At 35.4% G+C, this 15,836-nt stretch overlaps 1 protein-coding gene across 19 annotated transcripts in view; it reads right to left on the reverse strand.

The window, feature by feature from the left end:
* Positions 1 to 15,836, reverse strand: part of RIMS1 (regulating synaptic membrane exocytosis 1) — a 308,204-nt gene that overhangs the window by 68,043 nt on the left and 224,325 nt on the right. For 10 of the 19 annotated variants that reach the window (XM_039728989.1, XM_039728984.1, XM_039729033.1 and 7 more), the window contains 2 exons: positions 15,520 to 15,632; positions 1,594 to 1,706 (listed from right to left, as the gene is read on the reverse strand). In XM_039728989.1, the coding sequence (XP_039584923.1) occupies positions 1,594 to 1,706; positions 15,520 to 15,632 (226 nt within the window). Of the gene's footprint in view, positions 1 to 1,593; positions 1,707 to 3,506; positions 3,532 to 8,667; positions 8,793 to 15,519; positions 15,633 to 15,836 lie in introns of those variants that run through there. The other 9 variants (XM_039729070.1, XM_039729060.1, XM_039729086.1 and 6 more) reach the window with 3 other exon arrangements.

Here is a 15,836-nt window from a genome sequence, read left to right on the forward strand (position 1 = left end):
CCACATGCTTTTAAAACCAAAGGAAGACCCTAAAAACCTCAAGATTCTAAGGATAAGAGAAATTTGTAACATTGCAGGTTGATGTTTTCTAACAACTATTTCACCATACATTGGTTCTACACTGATCAAACAAGAAAAATATACTGGAGGACCAAAACGATGCTTATCATAAATATTAGAGAATTAGGATAAAAAAAAATATGTTTCAGAATGATAAATACAAAAATTTCAATCACTCCGTAACTATATATATATATATAGTTAATATATATAACTATATAATCTAACTCAGAAACCTGGCCTTTGTCTCTGAACAAAGGTCTCTGGTCATCATGGCAGAAGTCCTCCCACGGCATATTGCCTCTCTCCAATGAAAATTTTATCAACCCTATTCTGACTATTTTTTCTACCTTGTTAAATGGTTGAGAAGGACCACAGAGACACTGCATCTCATTCTCTTGCCCTGAGAGAACCTCTTTTGAATGTAGCAGCAAACCCAGCAGCAACTGAGTTGTATTAATTAAACAAATTCCTTCTTCTGATAGAGGATCTCATTGGAAATTTCCACCCCAGCTGCTGAGTTTTTTAATAGCACTGATATCCCACAATTTGGACATTCAAAACCTAAGGCTTTGTTTCTCTTGTTTCTCTTCCTTTTGAGAACTATTCATTTAAGTTCTTATTAAAGTTGTCTGCATATTTAACTGCAACAATATCTTGAACCAATCTTTCAAATCTGTTGTTTATTAAAATTTAGCCTCCAGATTTCCTATTTAACCATTCCTAAGTAAATTTGTGATTTTGCTTTAGATGAGTACCTCACTTATAGATTATTTTAACCTGTATCTTTAGGAGCATCCAGCTCCTCACAGCTTGATTCGTAAGCAGCAGTGCAGATGTGCAAGACATTTTCACCAGTTTGCTTAGAACCCTATACAGTTTAAATTACAAAGTTATGGCCTACCATTCTAGCCTTATCAAGAAAACAAAATCCCTCTTTACAACTTTGTTAACATAATTTTAATATATTACATTATCACAGAAACTCTATGCTTTTATTAGAAAAGGAAATCAAAGTAATCAGTAGGCACTTCAAGAAAGGAAATAATTTATCTCTGACATTATTAGTATGCAAAAACATTATAGAAATATGAGAACATCTGCATGAGATTGGACCTTGTTCTGCTTAGCTTTCTCCACATCAGACATCAACAAGGGCCAATCTCCTCTTTCATGACCCTACTTTTCCAAACTCCAGGGATTGGAAATCTAACGACTTCATAAGCTAGATGTGATAAGTCTCTTTTTAACAGCTGTTGAAAGATCTTTCTTTCCTGAACTTTTTAATTCTGAAAAGCTTTCCTGAAGATTTTAAGCATATTGGTTTTTCCAGATTCATTTTAGTAGATGTCAAAGACTAACTCTAATACAGATCAGATGGGGGTACAAATGATGCTAAAATGCTATTACTTGAAGACATTTCTGTCAGGATTTAAAATACAGTGTTCTTGAAGGTTACATAATATGTTAAATAAACAAGTCTATGCCTTCAATTTTAAAGCCAAAGTATCATTCCAAGACTACTGACTTTACCTTGGTATATTGCTCACGCTCATGTTCTTGGCTAGAACCAGACCCTGATGTCTGATTATAACGGTGCACTTTCATTTTCATCTGTCTCGTTCGCTCCTCCACTACTAAGCTTGCTGCAAAAACACACAATGAAAATCAATTAAAAATAGAGAAAAGGTTTTGGAAAAAGCAAATGGTTTAGCAACAACTTTAGCTCATTTCTATTTCAACAAAACGAAGAAATGTACAAACATTTAGAACAAGCAGGGTGTAAGCACAGAACAAAGGAACACTAATGTCAAGAAATCAATCACTTTCATTGTGAGAGTCTTTACCTGAAAATGGGCAGACATCCCAATTTCTACACATAATCAAGCTGGTGCAACAGATATGAAAAGACTGAAAAAATTTAGATGGCAGGCTGAATGATACACCTGTTAAATATTCTGGATGCAGGGGATGTAAATCCATGATCATCTAAGCATGTGCTTGTTTAAACATAGAAAATATTACAGTAGCATTCTAATAATTAATGCATGAAACAGGTATTAAAATTTATTTTTAGAGTAATTAACTCCTCCTACTATCTTGAAACATGGCTAAGATTATTTGAGAGGAATAATTTCTCCATTCAACCAGTCATATCAAAACCACAATAATTTTCTAGTAGTTTGTTTTTTATTTAACGACCTCCTTTAAAATCACTATTGTGTTCTGTAATGATCACCTTTACTTCAAATAATTATTTGGTTTTGTGTTTTCAACTTCCATATGGCAGTGTTTCTTTAAAAACAGGTATCTTGCACCTTCAAGGAGTTGTGGTGCATAAAGAGCATCTTCTTCTACATGAACAAGTTATGGCAATTCATACTGGCTGTGCCTGCCACAGGCATTTGACCTTGCACTAACAGAGAGAGTGCTGTAAATGCCCCTGGGCCAAGGCTTCCTCCAAGTAACTTAACCTATGTGGTAGCAAATAAATTTCAGAGGGATCTATATATTCTGCTATTCTTAAGCTTCATAGCATTTTAAATTCAAAGCAATACAGGTAACATCAATACCATGAAAACTGTCACTTTTTAGCAGTTCTAGAACTAGACCCAAATATTTATCAGCAACTATTCTAAATCACAGGAATTCACTACGTTCATTGTGGTTTAACAGGTTATAATATCTCAGAAAAACTTCTTTTAAGTTGGAATTTTTTATGTGTCACAAATTTAATTTTATTTGAGACAACCTCCACAAAATGTTCTGCTTTTGTGCCAACCATGGATTTATATTACTCTCTACAAAACAACTATTTTGTAAGTCAAAGAGCCCCTCCCCAGACCAGTGACAGGAGAGAGACACCTATATTAAAGCTGCCTGTAATCAACTTGCAATCACAAAACACAGATAATTTTAAATTACTGGAAAATAAGTACTCTATGTATTTTCAATTAGGAAGTACTAAAGTTCTCATGTGTGGCTTTTATGCTGTTACTTATATACTGTGCCATCATTTACAGATTTATTTTTTTGTGTCTGTGCTTTGCCAGCACAAAGATATAAGGCAAAAAAAAAAGCACTACACTCAGGGTTGGATATTTTAAACTGTAAGTTACTGCACAAATCACAATTGTGCCTGCACATACCATTTGTAACATGCTCGTGGAAATGACAAAATGTCTGTGTGCTGGTTGGGTATGAAAATATATACAAAGGTATCATTCTGAATTTCTTCCACATTTCTTATTTAAAAATAAGAAAATTAAGTACAACAAACTACATTAAAATTCTGCTACAATTACAAATCTAAGGCATGAAATAAAGTTAGCATTATCTTCAGTCTCCCATATGCAGAGTCCAATCTAGCAAATTCTGCACATGCAGAATGTCACACTGGGCCCAGCAATTATTCCAGATGACTAATTATGCCAGTAAATGTGTACCTTAATTGCAATGAGTCCAGTTCCACCATCAGATATGCAGGCACAGCTCCAATTACTTCAATGGAAGTTGCATGGAGGTATCTGAAGGCAAAATTGAGCACTTTAGGTGAAATTTTTAAAGATGGCCTCTTATTTTAAGGACAGATATGAAAGGATTAAGATAGATCAATTAGGGAATGAAGTAAAAAAATTGGTATCTTAATCCTATCATACGTGCATGAAATAGACTGAGGATATGAAATCAGAGGGAAAAATGAGACCCCTTTAAAAATTTAGCCCTACATGTGTATGGTGTACAGATTAGAGTTACTCTAAACATAACCCTTTCATTGTGTGAATTTTAGGTCCTTTAGCCTGTCAACTGTATGTTATATTAAATAATATATATGATATGTTACCCTGTATTACTTATGATACCTGGGAAAGAATATTCTGTTATGTAATTTAATGCTATTTCAGAGGTTACTACTTCAGTCAAGACTGAGTAAATATTCAATCTTAATTAGGTAATTCTTGATTTTTGTTATGTTTAAATCCTTAAGCTTAACACATTTATGCTCTGGTTTTCCTTTATATATCCTTTCCTTTATATATCCTTTCCTTGATATATGACTATATCAAAGACTGTGAGAACAATTAATGCACACTGTGAAGTAACCCTATATTGTCTAATGGAGAAATTTGATTTTGTGCATGAAGTATAATGTAACTTAGCACCAATTAGCTGTGAATTTATTTCTAAGCATGCAGTTGCATGAAACTACTCCAGAAAATCCAACTGTGTTCTTTCCAGCTTTATTTATCATGCACATCTGAGCATATGTTGAATGTAGCTCAGTTGTGTGATGGAAAATTTTATCTGCCTGACTAGTGGCTTGGGAAAACCTTTACACATTAATCATGAGAAGCAGAAAAAAGTCTGACACAGGAGCAAAAGCACATTAGCAAAACTGTAACAACCATAGGTAACAACACCATATGATCACATTGCTTTCTTGGAACATGTCTGGTTACCACAGGTAACAAAAACTTGACATAAAAGGTACTTAGCCTGTCTCTTAAAAAAATATGGATCTACTTTCTTTTAGGGCATCACTATTTACAGAGTGCTTTTCCTGGAGGTCTTGAGAGGAAGAACTACACAGTAATTTACAGATCAAAGCACTGTAATCTCAAGACCTTTAAACTCTAGAATTTAAAAACTGAAGATATACTATGTGTCTCAAAATAGTGATACAAATACAATCAGTTTCAGTTGTGTCAATGTGTTATTCTCTGGTGTCAGAAGTCACACTTCAAAGAGCTGTAACTCTCATCTCTTCAAGGGCTGATAATTCAGATGTGAGATCGATCAGTGTAAAAGCAATTGAGAGAACTCATTGATCAGACTGCTTAAATAAAGGGTACCACTTCGTAGCCAAAGCTTACTACTGATAAACCACGTGAAGGTTAACAACATGATGTACATAAACAATCAAGCCATGCAGGAGAGAAAAAACACACATATGAATGGAATCAAAATGTTGTATTTCAATTCCATTAATCTAAACCCGTCTGACTCCTGTAATCCCAGGTGTACTGGGTCTGGCTGGGATGGAGGCAGTTTTCTTCACAGCTGCCTGTTCTTCTAGTTGTGACTAAGTGTTGATAACACACCAGTGTTTCAGCAGTTGCTGAGCAGTGCTTGTATGGCACCGAGGCCTTCTCTGTTCCTCATGCTGCAGCCCCCTGCCCTGTCCTGGCTTGTCCCTGCCCCCAAGGAAGTATGAGAAGAAAAAGGTGGGACAGGTGACCCCGACTGACCAGAGGGACCCTTCCATACCATATAGCATCACACTCAGCAATAAAACTGGGGGTAGTCTACTATATGCAAATATGTAGGACACTACTCGAAAGAGGCGTGGAATAAACTAAAGAAAATAGCTACAGATCTTCTTTTCAGCCTGCAATCTACTCTCAAAGAAAATTAGGACAGACTAACAGTTGTTTTTTCTTAAAGGAGATAGCCACTTAATTTTTCTAAGACTTCAGCTGTTTACTAAGATTTTATGTGCTAGTCACATTCCTTTTAAAATATGATTATAATGTTAAGATTTATAGAGTTACATCTGGTGCCACTAACTACTTGACAGCCCTCATCTTTATTAATATCCTCAGAAAACTACCAAGGGCATGTTTCAACCCCTAAATGATGTTCAACTGAGGGAGAAGTTAGAACTGGCTAGAATCCTAAATGTTCAGAATATATGCTACCTTTTCCATTATGTACAAAATTACACAATAATCAATGTACTATACTAATTTATCAGATGTAGTAGGGCAGATAAAGTTTTCCTTTTTTCTTTAATAAAACCTTTCTAGACAGATGTGTCATATGGCATATTTCTGTTATCCACAGAATATGAATCTAACAATTCAAGAAATATGACTTTATAAGAAATTAAACTTGCATTAGCATCAACAATAGACCAACACTATGAAAATCACTGAGAGCTACAAAAGCAGCACTAACAGTAGTGGCCAGTGCAAAAGAAAGAGAAGTAATTTTAAGGTCTAAAGTTCTCCCTTTAAGGTTTAAAAGGAGGTCTAAACGCCATGCTAGATGCAGAACTCCCAAATGACATGATGCCTTAAACACCCATCCATGTATTAGGCTAACAGCATAATGCATGAAACTTATGTGGGATCATTTAAATAATGATTGCATAACAGGCAGCAATAAGGAAATAGCAAGAAACAGCAAAAATGCTGCCTTTCTAGTTCTAGGTTTTTTTTTTTATTGTTGAGCTCTAACTCTTTGTATATCCACTTTTTTCATATTGCAACATTCATCAAAGAGACTCTACATTCTGAAAATTTTGGAAAACAGTGTATTTTGTCAATAAATAACATCTAATAAGAATGCCCTCATACATTTCAAAACGGGTAGGTCAATCAGATAAGAAATAAGATATATGTTTAAAAAGTCGTGATTAAGCCCAGAAACAAATTTCCATCCCTTGTACTCATTAAGTGAAAATACCTTTCTGAAAAGGACATTCTTGCTGAAAGAAAATATGGGCTTAAAGCCAGAATGGTGACATTACATGGTCTGTGATGCAAACTGGTAACCATACTGTGCTTTTCTAGATGGTAGGAAACCTATGGATGTCTTAGCACTGGCCAAACCATTTTCTGTAATGATGAAGTCTGAAAAAAAGGCAGACTTTTCTCTTGAGGCACTTCATATTTCTCTTCAAGATGGTCAAGACAGAACAAGGAGGTGCAGGGAAACAATACAACTTGGCAAACCTCCAAGTCTTACCTGCACTATTGAATATCAGAGTAAGCTACATAACAAAGAAACTGGCATCAAGATTTCAGATAGCTGTAGCTCTTTCCAGAATATATCACACATCCATCCTTTATGATGCAAACTTTAAGAGAAAAGGTCTAGAAGTCTAAAATGACACAAAGATTTCTTACATAATGAAGTACTGAAAAGTAAGTTGAAGTTTAAATTTATCTCATAAACTTATAATAACAACACTTCTGGGGCAAACCAAACAGGTTCAGGCAGCTGAACAGAGAATTGCACTTATTCCAGAAGATAAGAGAGGTCTGACCTATTCTTCAATTTCGGTCCTCATATTAAGAGGAAAGGTTGAACAGTGACAAACAGCTACAGCTGTAGTGCCAGCTAGAAGCATGCACACAGACTTTCTACACAGCAAAAGCTAGGAAATTAATCTGTCTGAGCAACTTAGATGCTCTGTGGATGGGAATCAGGGGGGAAATAACTATCTGGTTTGAGGAATTATATACAAATAATACAAAAAAATCTGGTTTGAGAAGTGGCAGCTGAGGAAGAAACTAGGCAGAGCTTATGTCCATAACAAAGGAAAGGAAATAAAGCAGCAACGAGATTTGGATGGAAGAGTCCTCTAGTGCAGAGATGGCTGTGTGGCACAGAAAAGTCACACTGGTGTTGGACCAAGATGATCCATTTCAGAAATAATACAGAGAGTCTCTAGTTCATTTCTGTTGATCCTGCAGAATGAGTTTTGCAGTATGCACATACCAAAATGCCTTGCAATAGGTTTCATGGCTTTAAAAATTCACAGCAAACTCTACCACAAAATTTAAAAAGCACACAAAATCACAAGCAGATAAATGTTCTGAAATACAAAGTAAGTAAAACTGAAAAATCAATTTGTTGCCAAGATGAAGAACTTGCTACAACTTCTTTGAGTAAACAACTTCAAAAAATAATGGCAACATGCAGATAGTGAGGGAGATGGCTCTGAACCCTGCTCTGCCTGACCAGAACCTGCTGTAGCTACTTCAAGATTGTGTGCATGGATTTCCTTTCCATGGGAGCTGATAGTTCTCTGGACCTCCTCCCAGTCATAATTAAGGAACAAGCAAGGCACAGATTTCCAAGCTGGGAGATGAGCTTGGATCTCTCAGTACACACAGAGACCTGGTGGCCACCTTGATGGACACCTTGAGATTAACAACTCACTCCAGAAGGAAGACATAGAAACCTGAACTGGATGATGCAACATTCAGTTCTTTCTCAAAGAGCTTCAGGGGTGATCCACAGAGAAGCCTCTATGTAAAAGGAAACAACAAGAAAACACAGACCTCTTAAAATTAAACCCCCCCAAAAAACAACAAAACAACAAACCACTGATTTTGGGAGCAAAAAACCCCCTGCATTTTCATAATCTGCTGAAGACTTTATTGCAACCTTTTCCATTGATTACATGGAACAGATGCTTGCTTTGTTGCAGACTCATATGGTCAGTGTTGTTCACTTCTGTAGTATATGCTCTCCCTCACATTTATGTCTCCTTTCATAAAACATCCTGTAACTCCCCCATCCTCATCTCTAACTCACCTACTGTCTATTTTTTTTACCTCTTCTAAGAAGTTACAGTGGGTTACTAGTGTAAGTCAGTTCAAATTAAGATATTTATGGTCACCCAGATCTGCTGTCACTTAAGTCTTCTGGCTGCTCTTCTTTTGCCCAGCTCTTTTTAGCCCCTGGGTTTCATCTGCCACCAGCTCCCTTGAGCCAGAGGAATCTGTGCATGTAAATATCCCACCACCTTCTACACATGCCCAGATATTGAGCCAGATCCAACCAAATCTTGTGTAAACAAGCTCTTTTACAAACCTGTTAGAGACAGTCTAGTTTGTCTGCATAAAGTCCATTGTTTTAAACAAAAAAATATCCAATGCAGCCCAAATCTTGACAGAGGCATAACCAACAAACAGGTAAGATTGATTTGTACTGTCCTGTTTGAGAGAAATATAAACACTGAGACAGAAATAATTTGAAAAATCAACCACTCTTAGCACTTTCTTAAGACATTTCATAGTATATTTGAAACACTGCAAAAATAACATATAATTGCTAACACCTAAGTTACGTATTTTTTTTAATTTATTTTTAGCATTATCACGAAAACATACTTCTGTATGTTTGACATGGGTGTTGGACTTCATACCTAGTGGAGAAGTTGCTTTACTTTTACCTAAATATTCATTCCTTCAGAAAGTAAAGTAGTTGCAGGAAATACTTTGATTCAAGTTCAACTCAGTTTGGCTGTGACCCACCCACACCTGTATTCAGATCAGAATTTACCAAGATGAGGAGGACTCAGGAATAAAGGTTAGAAAAGGCTAATCAGTGCTACTAATATTTCTGTAGCATTGTATTTTGATTTCAATATTAAAAGGGTGGCATGAGTTTTTAAATATTTTTTTTATCTACAAGCTTCATTTGGATTTTAAAGTAATTTCTACTTTCAGCTAAAAGGAAAAAAAATAGGACTTTTCTGCAATGTGGCTTTGACAGAGATGTAACAGACTACAGTTTCCACTTTATGGGACAAACCTGTTGTTTGAACTCACTAATTCTCTGGTATCAGCACAGGCATAAATTCAAAGGAGGTGAGCATTGTATGTCTGCCCCTAAACCTGTCCCACAATGGGAGTAACTTTCTGACATGGGACTTGCAAGTAGGACACAGCTCATTCTTCAGAATGTCTCTGCGTACAAAAATAGTTTCTGACCATCATCACCTTTAACCATTCCTAAGCCCACAGCATGGAAACATCCTTTACTGCTGCCAAGGACCATGGCTGCATCACTAGAAGCATGTGCTGTGCAGTACTCAAGAACATTTTAGGAAAAATCTTAAGTCTTTGAGTGAACATTAACTCAGTCAAGCACCTTCTGAGCCATGTAAAATATAATGATTACCTCTGTTAAATCCAGTATATTGCATTTCAATAGGAGCATGAGAAATCACGAGAGAAACCATTGTCAGATTCTAAAGAAGGGCATCAGATACCATAGAGATATTTGAGAAACAACCTTTTTGTATGTTAATGCTGTTAATTAAAACCTGTACCCTGGCATGAAGTATAATGAAGGAAAAGCCAGTATCAACAGTTGCCAAACATTTGTAAAAAATTACATAAATATTTACCTTTTGTGGAAGAGTTAAAATTCTCTTGCTCTTCAATGAATTAAATGCACGGAATGATGGAAACAGAAAAAGAAAGCAGCAAATTTAAAGTTAGATAAAGAAATGTGTTACATGTGACAATGGCATGTACAGTAGGCAGTACTCCAGCATATGTAAAAGTGATGTAGAAAATTAAAGTGATAAACCATGACAAATAATAAAGCCTATGACTTTTTCTTTAAAATTAACAGGAACAATGATGTTACAGAGAACCAGATTGTGGAATCCTTAAGTATTCTACTAGAGAAGTATCATCATACCCAAATTTATGAATGACATAAAAACCTTGTTTTAAATACCACTCTTACTTCTGAACCATTTGAAGCCTCTTCTGTAATAATGAGTGTTTCAAATTTATTTTCTATTAACTGAAATCCATAATACTCAATAACCACCAGACTATTAAAAATCCATTTTTAAGGAAAACATAAAAGATTATGAGGCTTGAACTCATTTGCAAAAGTTATCATTACTAAGAAAAATACTCTCCAGCATGAGTAAAGATTCCACAAGCTGCCTCAAAATATGCAGTGCCACCTAATAATTTAAAAATAAAACCAGAAATATGGAGACAAAACAAACAACACCGATAGGTTGAAATCTAAAACTGAAAGGACTTATTCTTTTTCTTCTGCCACTCAATTTTTATACTGATAGATTTGAAAAATTTTTTGACTGAAAAGGTTTGTTCTTTTACCATTACCACAGCCATACTATCACTGCAACGACATTTCAATGATCAAGTACACAAACACAGAACTGTTGTCACTAGCACTTCTTTTTCTTTTGGGATCTTAAATTGGTTAAATATGAAAAAGATACTTGCAACTCAATGTATTATTTGACAACATACTGATTTTCCGTACAAAATTCTGATTCTTATTTGTTAAAAGAAAAAATACTGGACATCAAAACACATTGTTCCTCTGCAACATCACCATTATACAAATATCACACACATGAACTTTATATATGTAGTCCCCATTCAGTCCCAGCAGAGTCTTTACATTCATGTAGTTTTCCCTCATGTAACAGCAGCAGCACACACACACACGCACACATGCACTTCACCTTCCATACAAGTGCTGTACACAGCTTTTTCCAACATGAGCTAAGGTTCAGCAACACCTAAGGCTGGATGCACGTTTGCTTCGCTTGGTGCCACCACGTGAGCCCTACTGCTGCAACCAGATGCCACTGGAAACACACACAACCCCACTGCCCAGTCAGGTTTACAGATGCTCTTTACATGGAAACAGACTGCTATTATCACAAACCTTACTCTCATTATGTGACTTCTGAAATAGGAAATTACATTGTCAAACCTATGTAAAAGAAACCCAAAGACCCAAATAGAAGGTAGATAGAGGGAGTAAGACCTGTTTTGCACAAATTACCTCTGACAGATTGTTGCTATACTACAGCCATTGCACATTTATATTGCTGGTTCATTAGTTTCAACAGTGTTGTTTTGTTTTATTATTTACTTCCTAGAATAATAATATAATCCCTACCACGTGCTGGTGTATTCACTTCCGTGATCAATACAAAAATCAACCATTATACAAAAGTGCAGAAACCACCCTCAAATCATATTCAACCAAGAATTCCTGTGATGTTTGATAGCTGCAATGACAGAGGACGGACTGAGTAAAGATCACAGATGTACCCTTTATACGAAAGTATAATTTTAAAACCATGCAACTACACCACAAAGTTGTTATAGAAACAGCTAAAAAGTAAAGTCAATGCAGAATCCCCATCCCTCTTAACAATTGCTCAGTTCAACTCAAACATGATGCAAATAAAAATACAGTGATGTAAATCTCTTACAGCCCAGCACAGAATGACATATTGAGAATACACCATTGTCCTTACCATGGCTTAGAATTTCACTGCTTTAGTCACTGAGCCAAAATATCTTCATAGGATTAGGTCCTCTTATAAAATCATCCATTAACACAAGAAAAATCAAAACCACTTCTTTAGTAGCATAAGTTAGGGAAATTACTATTAAATTGTGATGTCTTGAAAACACACACAGACACACCTATACAGGACTAATTTTCAATACTGAAACGTCTCAAGACCTTGCAATACAACAGCATCCCAATCTTTCATTCTAAGAAATACTGCTGACAGGGTGGCAAAGGAAATAAATACAACTATGTCTTCCTTAAATATGACTGCAATAAAAATAAAAATCACATTTCCTAAAAATTACAGAAGCCTTAATTACAGTCTTAACTGCAACCACTTTTTAAAACCTGCATGCCCTCGAGTTGCTATTATTTAGTTAGTATTTTCTCAAATATAATATAACTATGCCTCACCTCCACTCTAAAGCTACACAAAGTTGCTCTCCCCTTCAGAACATAATCACCAAGAAGACTGTTATTTTTTCACATTTTTTCTTTCCAGTGTGAATTATAACACTGTCTAAAGGTTTTAGTCCTTCAACACACCTTTTCCCTCTACATTTAAGGTGGTTTCTCCATTACCAATCAGTAGTGTCCTGATAAACTCTGTTTATATAATGGAATAAGGATCACTACTTTGGTCTTCTCTGTAACAATTACTTCTGTGAGTTTAGGATTTTTTAAAGAAAGTATATGTATTATTCAGGACCTTGGAAAACTACTTTAGTTTCTTGTAAGTTGAATTTCTATGATTCTCAGACTGCCAACCAGAAAGGTAACTAAGACAACATCATTTGGTAGAGATGAGGAAACAAGCTCTCGTATAGTTCTAAACTTGACAACAAAATGGAATGTCTGAAATACTCAGCCAAGCCTTATTAGCATGGATATGATCAGTTAGAATTCATAGCTAAAGATTAGAGATTAGCACTTAAAATATCACTCTGTTTCTCCACATGAAAACTGCTACCAGTCTGTCACTCCTTAATTAAATCTTATTTGTTCCATAATGAGGACTTTAAAGAGTAATAAAATTACTTCACTGGATTCTTCTGTGTCTCCTGAATGTGCAAGAGAGCAAATAAAAAGCCCATTCTTGATATACAAATATGCAATTTCTTTGCAGCAATCACTATGCCTTGCATAACAGACTTAAATGCACATATGTATATATATTTAGATTCATAGATGTATATATTTAGATGAGTATTTGACCCTCATAAAACAACAGGATTCTTATGGAACGTAAAGAAGTACTTAACTATAAAAATGATACTTTATGGCATATCATACAGGTTTTCCTTGAAATGCATGACGTCAAGATGACCATCAGAATATAGGAAGAAAATGCATTTTGAAATATTTCCAATGACATTTGGATATTGCACTAGATTTTGACATCATCTGTATCTACAGTTACTCTGAATTTAAACCAATAAGGGCACACACCAGCTCCAAGCACAGTTAAGGCAAATCTTTTATAGACCTCAATATGTTTTGGGTTCAATACTACATTAAGGTCGGATCACTTCTGGTCACTTTATTTGACCCTGGTACCCATTTGACAGGGATTATAGAGGTGAAACTAATATTAAAATCTGGTACTGTAGATCAGAGCAAGTACTGCAGTCTCATGGCCTTAGTGAATTTAATTTCTAACAGTAGTATTAAGTTAGACATACTAGTATATGTACTTCAACAGATACTAACACAATTTTTTAAACACATATTATAAAATCTATTCAATTTAGTACTTCTCTGCAAATGTTCTGAGCCTGAGCAGAGCATTAAACATGGGTAAAGTAAGAAAAGTTCCCTTTCAGAAGCAAAGTCAGTCACGCAGATGAAACCAAATACCGTGCAGAGAAGGAAATGTCTGTAAGCACTGATTCCATGTGCTGTGAAACAGCCCCAGTGACAGGCGGCACGATTTGCAACAGCAGCCAAACACAGCGCATCTCACCTGCTCATTTCACGTGAAAGGCGCGAGCGCAGTAAGCACAAGTGCAAAGAGGAGTTCACTGAAACAGCATCACTTTACACGTGTTCACGGCATCAACAACTTTATAAACCTAGAATAGTTTTGGCCTTCTGCTCAACTTTCATTTTTTCTTTCCTCTTCTGTACACATCCCGTTTCTACTCATTTTCATGGTAAGTTCTACATTCATGTCCAATGCCTTCAACAAAACTGGTATTTTACTCTCACACACCAGTTACCAAGACCAGCAGAAAGATGATATACGAATATGCAAAAGAAAGCCAAACTAAAATTAAATTAAAAGCTAATTCATCATTATATATTGTGCCAAGTTCTGAATTGAAGTACAAATATTGAAGAAAGTTGAAATTAATTTCTTATTACATTTCCCTATAAAACTCCCAACTTGCTAATATGCAGAAATAGAAACTCTGAATGTAGTTTGTAACTAGTCTATAATTCAGACAGTACTAGAGCCAGTACGAAACCAGAGGACCTGAATAGGAAGTGTAAAGTTAATAAAAGCCACTTAAATCAGTATATTAGTCATTCAAAATACACACATTTATAAAACAAGAGTACATTTTATATGTGCTAGTTCAGGGGATTGTATGTCATCACAGCTCAAAGCCTTAACATTAATGCAAACTGATTGCAGATTAATGCAAGCCATCACACAAGAAAACCTCCTTGGTAATCTGCCATGATAAGGTGGTCATGGTCAGCAACTTTATCTGCTCAAAAATGTGATTTGTTAACAGTTCTGCAATGCATTACAATATTTCATCATTATAAGCATTTTTTCAATTTCCACAAAGAAGAAAACCTTCTAGTATGTAGCAATCTCAGTTGTTGCTTGTAGTCAATGAGAAAACAGGATTTTTTAAACACAGAAGAAAACATGAATGTACAAATATTATCCATTGTGCTACTTCATTTTACCATAACAGCTCGTTCTCTGTGTGTAGTATGTTGCCATAAAAGGAAATAGCAATGTACATCCTTATTTGATCTTAGTATGTAAGAAACTTCATCCATAATCATCAGGTCTACATTGTCTTTTTTCAGAAAAAAGCAGCACTCTTTGCCTGATCAGTTTATTCTTAAGCAAGAAAGAACTGGTGACCTGTGCTCTCACATTTCCCATGGTAATTGTTTTCATTGTTTATTCAGTGAACTATGAACTCCAGAAGAAAAACAGATCTGTGACATTTATTATTAATCTATGTTAATAATGCACAACAATAAATATAAATCACAAAATAAGAAATTAGTAAGACTGTCAAAAAACCTTGCCCCAGGTTTTTTGTTTGTTTTTGCTGAGAACATACTAGACATGTTGGAAACTACCGTGACTCAAATAGAAAATTTAAACATGAAAAGGTACTAGAAAAGTAAGGCAATTAAACCACATGTAATAACACACCAGTCAAACTTCACTGGATTTCCCAAACTACAAAGATGCTTTCACTCTCTTCTATTGCTTTACTGGTAGAAATTTAGCATTGGACATATAGATATGCAAGAAGACTTAAAGTAAAGAAAGGTAAGAAATCAAAGAGTCTGAGCTATCACAAGCTCATTATTTGATACCTTGCTCTATACTGCCACTTCTTACTGGAACTTGTGGTAGCTGTCTTCCCCTACGACTGCTGAAGGAGGTGTCTGCAGGAGGAGACTGCGTGGGACTTCCTTGCTGATGTGCTCTGCAAATGAAATTGAAATTAAAACAAAATAAGGCGAATGAAGACACATTTTATATTCTGATTTTTAAACACAAAACAAGTTGCAGATACTGAAGATAGGTTTGAAAAAGTTTGCATTTGGTCTATGCCATATGCACATATTCAGGTCTAGATACGTAGTGAACTTAAAAGGTCTTACATTTAATTTCTTTAACTACCTTCAGC

Source organism: Passer montanus, unplaced genomic scaffold (genome assembly GCF_014805655.1).
Source record: "Passer montanus isolate IOZ18808 unplaced genomic scaffold, ASM1480565v1 scaffold11, whole genome shotgun sequence".
NCBI classification, from domain to species: domain Eukaryota; kingdom Metazoa; phylum Chordata; class Aves; order Passeriformes; family Passeridae; genus Passer; species Passer montanus.